This window comes from Papaver somniferum, chromosome 7, assembly GCF_003573695.1.
Source record: "Papaver somniferum cultivar HN1 chromosome 7, ASM357369v1, whole genome shotgun sequence".
NCBI classification, from domain to species: domain Eukaryota; kingdom Viridiplantae; phylum Streptophyta; class Magnoliopsida; order Ranunculales; family Papaveraceae; genus Papaver; species Papaver somniferum.
Genome location: NC_039364.1, coordinates 234,360,176 through 234,367,685, shown reverse-complemented (window position 1 = coordinate 234,367,685; position 7,510 = coordinate 234,360,176). Strand labels below are relative to the sequence as shown.

The 7,510-nt window shown below is 36.6% G+C and overlaps 1 protein-coding gene across 1 annotated transcript; it reads left to right on the top strand.

Annotated features, from left to right (window-relative positions):
* The first annotated feature begins 801 nt into the window (after positions 1–801).
* Positions 802–2,805, top strand: LOC113299879 (lamin-like protein). Its single transcript, XM_026548978.1, has 2 exons — positions 802–1,069; positions 2,323–2,805. The coding sequence occupies exons 1-2, from the start codon at positions 892–894 to the stop codon at positions 2,646–2,648; spliced, it is 504 nt and encodes a 167-aa protein (XP_026404763.1). The 5' UTR covers positions 802–891; the 3' UTR covers positions 2,649–2,805.
* Positions 2,806–7,510: the final 4,705 nt, after the last annotated feature.

Below are 7,510 nucleotides of genomic sequence, written 5' to 3'. Positions count from 1 at the left end.
TCATGTAATCATCTAAGGCCCGATGAATACCAAGGCTGCTAATAAAGGGACCGGAATTCTGGAGGATGTACCAAGTTTCACATAAAACAAAACAATTTTCACATAAAAACAAAACAATTTTGCCACCAGAAATTGGTCACTCCATTAGCAATCTTGATGAATACAAGACAAGCGTGGTATCCCCAACATCCATTACTCACATGTTCGTGCGGGTAGACATAGACTTAGGCGGCGAGACCTGCAGGGAACTCTACTACTGAATTCACATCAGGATGTCTAGCTCCCCCGACAAGCGGTTAAAATCTAATTTTGGGGGGTTATATAACGAAACGCGTACCAATTTACCCTCAAGTGGACACAAAATCTAGCTTTAAGGACTGGACCGCAAATCAAATCATTAAACTGATGGAGAGCAGCTATAATTTTTGGTTTACAAATTCCCTTTAAACAACCCCGTTATTAATTAAATTAAAAAGATAGGACCGTTTCAATTTGCCAAACAGCATGCATGCAGCACATTTCCAGGTTGTTTATCTCCATCTAATCACCGAATCCACGTAAAAAAAGGCATATAAATCCGTTGGAAATGGTCCCACACACGTGATCGTATTCACTGTTCAGTCCACATACTATCCATCTGTTCAGCACGCCACTCCCTTGGTGAGAGCCTAGTTATCTCTAGAGTGATTATGATGCTAATTATGATTAACAATTAATCTCTTGTCTGCTGGTTGTCTTAATTAAATCTAATTTTATCAATAATCACTGTTTACCTGACTTTTTTATACATAAAACCCACACATTACCCCTAACTTCCACATAAATCCTGTTCTTTCTTTTTTTTTTCTTGAGAGACAGTGTGTGTGAGAGAGAGCTGGTGAGAATACAGCAATGGAGATGTCAAGATTTGGGCTGGTGCTTGCTTGTTCTGTATTAATGGTGGTGATGATGATGCCAAGTGAAGTTGAAGCTAAGAGATGGACTGTTGGTGGGAACAAAGGATGGACTTCAAATGTTAATTACACTATTTGGGCTCAAAATGTTACGTTCTACAAAGATGATTGGCTCTGTAAGTCTCTATTTCCCTTGAGATCTATCTATGTATATATTTGTTTATCCTGCTCTTGATGATTCTTAGATCCAATTTCTTTAGATTTTTTTTCCGTTGCAGTGTCAGATTTCAGATTCATTTTTACTAGATCTAGATACATTAAATGCAACTGAACTAGTTTTTTCAGTTGAAAAACTGCTAGATTGAACTGAATAATTTGCTTCAAATGCTTACTATACTTGGAATCTGTTCACTGTTTAGTAACTGAAATTATTGACATTTAAATGCAACCAACAAAAATGAAATGGTAAATTTACTGTTTAGTTGTTAAAATTGATTATGAGAATCTTATTCAGCAAAATTCTTGCTTCTTTTTTTGGTCAAATTTCTGTATTTTTTTGAATTGATTGATTGATTTGTTGCCTTCATTTGACCTGAGAAATGTCTTCTTTTTCTTGTTTCTGTTGGTTTTAGCTTGAAACACCAATCTAGATCTGTGCTAGAAATGTATGTCCACATGATTTCAGACTCGGTTTTAATTTTGTACAACCAGGCTTAACTCGCCGAGTCCTGCAATTTACTAGTAAAATGAATTGAAACAGTCTATATCATGTTGGGTTATAATATGTCAGATTTTGAACTCTGTGGTACTTGATGGTTCCTTGATCTCAAAACTACAATATGTGTACTCCATCTAAATGTTGGGTCTAGGAATGACGAATCCTTTCGGGAATGTCGGGTCTCTCGTGAAAGCCATGTTAATCACATAGTGGTGTTAAACCGAAAATGATATGTGTACGCCGGATGTTCACTCCAAATTGCATACGTATGGATCAACCATTCATTGGTTTACATGGCTTTCGCGTAGGATCTACTATTCGCTAAAGGGTTCACCGTTTCTAGATCTAGGATTTAGATACTGTGCACATAGTGGTGTAAGATCTTGGCGCCGTAAAAGTATGTGTAAACCATTGGTGTATATGAAGGATTTTCGATAAAACCTATTTTCTAGCTCTCATCTTTATGAACTCCTCATGGGTTGATGTGAACGCTATCATGTTCAGGCTGTAAGTTTCTGTGTCTGAATTGAATCTAGGAGTCACTAAATTATGTGGTTATGTCATGTGGTCTAATTGATAATTGATTTGGTGCCCACTTGAATGGTGATCAGTAATCTTCAGTTTGTTTGGCGTATTTGATGTTTGTTTATTGTTTGCTTTGTCTTTGTAAAGATATTATTAGTGCTCTTACTTCCCCTCCACACATTTCAGTCTTTGTGTATGACAGGAACCAACAGAATGTGTTGCAAGTAAACAAGACTGATTACGAGTCTTGCAATGAAAACAATCCCATTCACAGTTGGACCACTGGAGCTGGTAGAGATGTTGTCCCACTCAATGTGACCAAGCATTATTACTTCATCAGTGGACATGGTTTCTGCTACGGAGGAATGAAATTAGCTGTTCATGTCATAAACCCACCACCACCACCACGAGCAGCTCCAATTAAGAGTGACAGTGCTCCATCAGCTAGTTTTGGTCTCCGATCTGCAATGGCTTTTGTGGCAGCATGGACATGTGCGTCCCAATTGTTTTAGTTTGTGAAATCGTCTCTCTAATCATTATTGCTAATTTATCAAATTGGTTCATTGAAGAGTAATCATCTGTTGTGATCATTTGTGTTACAAAAAATTTGTTGTAGTTGGGAAATCAAAAAAGCTTTTGTGGTGTTTATATTTTTACTGTTTCTGTTGAGTCACTTGACTTGTAATTTTGAAGATTCATCTTTGACTAGTTTTAACTGGTGCCCTAAAATTGGGGTTTGTGAAAACACAGCCTGTTCACCATACAAAAACCATGAAAGAAGCTAGCACTAGGTGTGTTTAACGCCTTGTTTGAGAAGTTTGACACAAAAATGGAGAGAGAGAAGCATCAACAAGATAAGTATGGCTTCTTCTTGCACAGACTAAACCAGTTAAAACGGAAATGATAAATCAAATGTTAAAAGTGAACTAAACTAAGCAACCCACGGATGCGCAGTCAGGTAATTATGGATTGTCTGTGCAAATTTCGGACTTGGATACTGTAATTTACAGTCGTTTAATCTCTTATTATTGGTATCCACCTGGGAAGCACTGACACAGACACGTGACACAGACACAGGGGTCGGTAAAATTCAAAAATCTTAGGACACGGACACGTTTATATATATATTAATTAAATGATTTTTATACACTAATATCATAGTATTATGATGTATCAGATACATCAATCGTGCAAATACACGAAAAAACTCAAATCTATGCCATTATGTTAGCCCACATGTACAAATATTAACTATTATGTTAATTTTCATAACCCATTTGAGTACTCAATTAGTAAAATGAGGTATAAATTTGTACATGTGCGTCGTGTCGGTGTCCAACGCGCGTCGTGCGTCCGGCGCGTGTCTGACGCGGACACGACACCAATACTGATGTGTCTGTGCTTCCCAGGTATCCACGCTCTGGTTGATCATCATCATGCCTCAAGATAACTACTCCAAGACGTATCACCTCGACATTCCCCGGTAACCACATTCTCCAAAATTACGCATGTGAGCATAACCCAAGGCCTTTCCACTAAATCTAAACAATGATAAGGCCCACTAAAGATAACAGACTTCTTTTCGAGTATTCCACATACCCATTTAACATCCTTCCGCGAGGCCGTTTGTTGTATATTCTCCGGGATGAATATGAGTTCCTGAATATAGGCATGAACTTGTTATAAACGTGTAATTATGTTAAGAATATCCAGGATAAATTCTGTTTATTACTGGGATGTTTTTGTGTCTAGCTCTATAAATAGAGGCTCTAATGTTTGTCTGTCATACTAATGAATGTAATTTTTCCCCTCTTCTTTCTCTCTACATTGTGTCTCTCCTTCTCTATTTTCTAGTTTCAAAAGACGTTATCAGCACGATTAACGATTGTAGAGCAACGTGCGTGATAACGTCTTGTAAATTTTACTTAAGGCAATTCGATAATTTGGTCTTCAAACACAGGTGATACGACTTAGGAGAAAAACATTCATGCTACTTTGTAAACCAGGAAATTAAAAAGCAAAAAGGTCTAGATCCAACAATCATAAGTAACAATGGCTTCCAAAATAAACAATTGGTTTTGGGTGATGAATCTTACACTGACCGACCAAAGTAGTAGGCATCCCAGCCACATCCGGTGCATGCAATAAAGATAGTTTTTGCGCTAGATTTTTTCTCATAAATCTTCGTTATTAAATTTTCATAAAAGCCTTGAACCAAAATAACTAATCATTTTTTTCACAAAACATTGAGAGATTTGTTGTTAGAGCACTGCTCGGTCGAACTCGCAAGCGTTGCTATTTCAAGCTTGTTTGTCAAGTTTAGTTGATCAAAACTATAGTCTTGATTCTAGTCTACTTATAGTTATGTCTCGGATTAGGACTGAACGTGTAGTTGAGCTTTATACTTTACGATGTTCATCGATTGAAGACGAAAATCTACCGAGGAAAACTTGGAGGAACTTCAACAAAAGGTATGTGGAGACTAGAACTTATCTATCACTCAGAAGTATATTCTATTTTATCCCCTAATGAGACTAAGTCGTATAGCTATATAGACTTTTACATTATACACATTTGATATTTCGAGCTGAGTTTAACTCGGTTATCTATTTCTCGAAATATGTGTTGGAAGCTTTTTGTTTAACTATGTTCACCATTATTCTTAACGAGTTTAGTTGGAGACAATTTATTTGTTGGAAACTAAATAATAAGTCAAAAGATGATCATGTGGAAATTGCCTTGAAACATCTTACATGACTTATGTGAGAAAGTCATTTGATGTCGTCTTGGAAACTTTCGTACTGATCGTTTGATCACTTGAAAATTACTTGAAGCTAATAGTTTGTGTGAGACATTTATTGTCGTCTTCTAAGGATGTTTCAATGATTGATATGGGAGTTTAGAACATTTAACCATGTCTGGATATAACACGGTATGCATACATAGTATGCGAACTGTTTTGTAGTGATTCAGGTCCGGGAACTCTGTTTCCATACCTACTATGTGAACGGTTTTAACTGTAAAGGTCCGGGAACCTTATTTGCATAACTAATATGCGAACGGTTCTATCTGAGTTGGATCCGGCACAACTAGTCGCGTATCTGGTATGCTGACATCATGGAAAGTAATACTGGGAAACTACCGTCCTCTAATAAAAACGATGATATGGAACATGATTTCATTGAGGAAGGAGATGCAAGAGCAGAAGAATATTCTCATGAGATGAATAAGGCTCCTAAAGATCTGGTAATCCATTTTATCCCCAAACTCTATTTTTCTTACATTTCCAAAAACCTAGTATCTGTATTTATTGCAATTGTTGTTTTAATTATTGGATTGTCTTTAACTCTGCATTGTTTGTATCTGTTCATAATAGTAACTTGAGTATCAAGTTAAGCCATTTTCATGTTATTTTCACATTGAAAGTCCTATGTTCGAATTGTCATGCATGGATTTCTAGGTAAAAACACTCCCCTGATGTAATTTTTTTATCTGAGACTAAAACCAATGATGATAGGATCCTAATGTTATACTTTTTTATGGTTTAGCAACTAATCATGTTTAGTTTAATAAAACCGGATTAGTCTAATCTTAATCAAGTGTGTGTTTAATGTTTAGATCATGTACTAAAGGCAAGACTTTTTCTGTCTTGTGGGGATGGTACATAAGGCTTAAGTACATCAAGTAAATCCACTAAGTGGCATGCAAGTTTTTATATGAAGTTAAGGGATGTATCTCCACCTCATGATGGTTGAGTGGTGACACATGTCTATGCAGTAGGAGGTGGACTCCCTTCTAGCCAAGAATTTCTGCTGGGATTTTCGAAACTCGTTTGTGTGACACAAGTCCGCGAACTGGCGGAAGTTCTCGACCGAGAATTTCTGCTGAGTTTCGGAAAACTCAAAACCGATGCTTAAGTCTGCGAACTTGTTTGTGAACTTAAGTGGTTGTAATCTAAGATGATGAGCTCTGAACATAAACATTAAATTACTAAGGAATGCTTAATGCAAACCGTGCATAAATTCGATCTTCATTAACCCTTGAGTTTCTTCTCTAAATTCGGGTTAACGACTTAAAGACTTCATTGGGACTGTAAAGCCAGACTGATACTACTTTTATTGTAGTTGTGCGATCTGATCTTACTTTTTTTATCATTAGGAGTACAATGGTTTCTGATTGGCTCGAGAACTCGTTTCTCCGACAGGTAAGATAAAGTATTCGCGAACATCTTCGTCTCACTGTTCGTGAATCCTCAGTATTCTTCTTGTGTATTCAGGAATCGAGTATTGAGAGGTGATTGGTTTATCTAGGCTGTTCTTCGGGAATATAAGACCGGATAAATCAATTGGTTCATGTGCTACCTTGATTATATCAAAAAACGGAATCAAAACTAGGGTTTATCTGTGGGAGACAAATTAATCCTTTGAACAGACTTTTCTGTGTGAGACAGATTTGTTTATTATCAAGCCTGAGATTTTGGGTCGTAGCAACTCTTTGTTGTGGGTCAGATTAGCAAAGGCAATCAAGTACGTAGTATCCTGCTGGGATCAGAGGCGTAGAGGTGCAACTGTACCTTGTATCAGTGGGAGACTGATAGGGGTTCAACTATAGTCCAGTCCGAAGTTAATTGGTAGTAGGCTAGTGTCTGTAGCGGCTTAATACAGTGTGTATCTAGTCTGGACGATGTCCCGGGGTTTTTCTGCATTTGCGGTTTCCTCGTTAACAAAATTTTTGGTGTCTGTGTTATTTTTTTTCCGCATTATATTTGTTTATATAATTGAAATAATACAGGTTGTGCGTTGAAGTTTAGTCAATTGGAAATCCAGTCTTGTGATTGTTGATCTCATTGATTAAAACTTGGGTATTGGTTTTTGATACCGTCCAAGTTATCTCTCTTTGATTAGCCTCCCAGATTTATATTTGCTTGAGTAACAATCAAATTGAGAGATAGAGATATTACTCCTTGAGACACAATATTTTAGATTGAATCTAACTTTCTAGTTGATTCTCTAGTAGATTGTTTCGGAGATTGTCCATACAGATTGCTAATCGAATTGTTGGGTGGTGTTGTTAGACCCCCACTTTTTCAACATTATTTTGAAATGGTGTTTTTGTTCTTTCTAGAGTTTAAGTCCTATCTCTTGACTTATTTACTTGGAAATCGTCTTGCTTTGGATTTGTGTTTTTGGATAACCTTAAAATTTCTCTTTTATTTTATTTTAGATTTAATTTTTCTTTTTCAAATGATTTAACTAATCAGTACACTGTCACAACTAAGATATAAAAGAAAACTACACTTTGAGAATCTTACAATTTCACAAATAGGACCGAATACCATGTTTCTTTACTGATATGTTGAGGGATCCATAGTCTG

Coding starts and splice junctions, on each gene's coding strand:
- LOC113299879 (XM_026548978.1), top strand. CDS start 892: ATGGAGATGTCAAGATTTGGGCTGGTGCTTGCTTGTTCTGTATTAATG. Junction 1,070..2,322: donor CTACAAAGATGATTGGCTCT/GTAAGTCTCTAT, acceptor CACACATTTCAG/TCTTTGTGTATGACAGGAAC.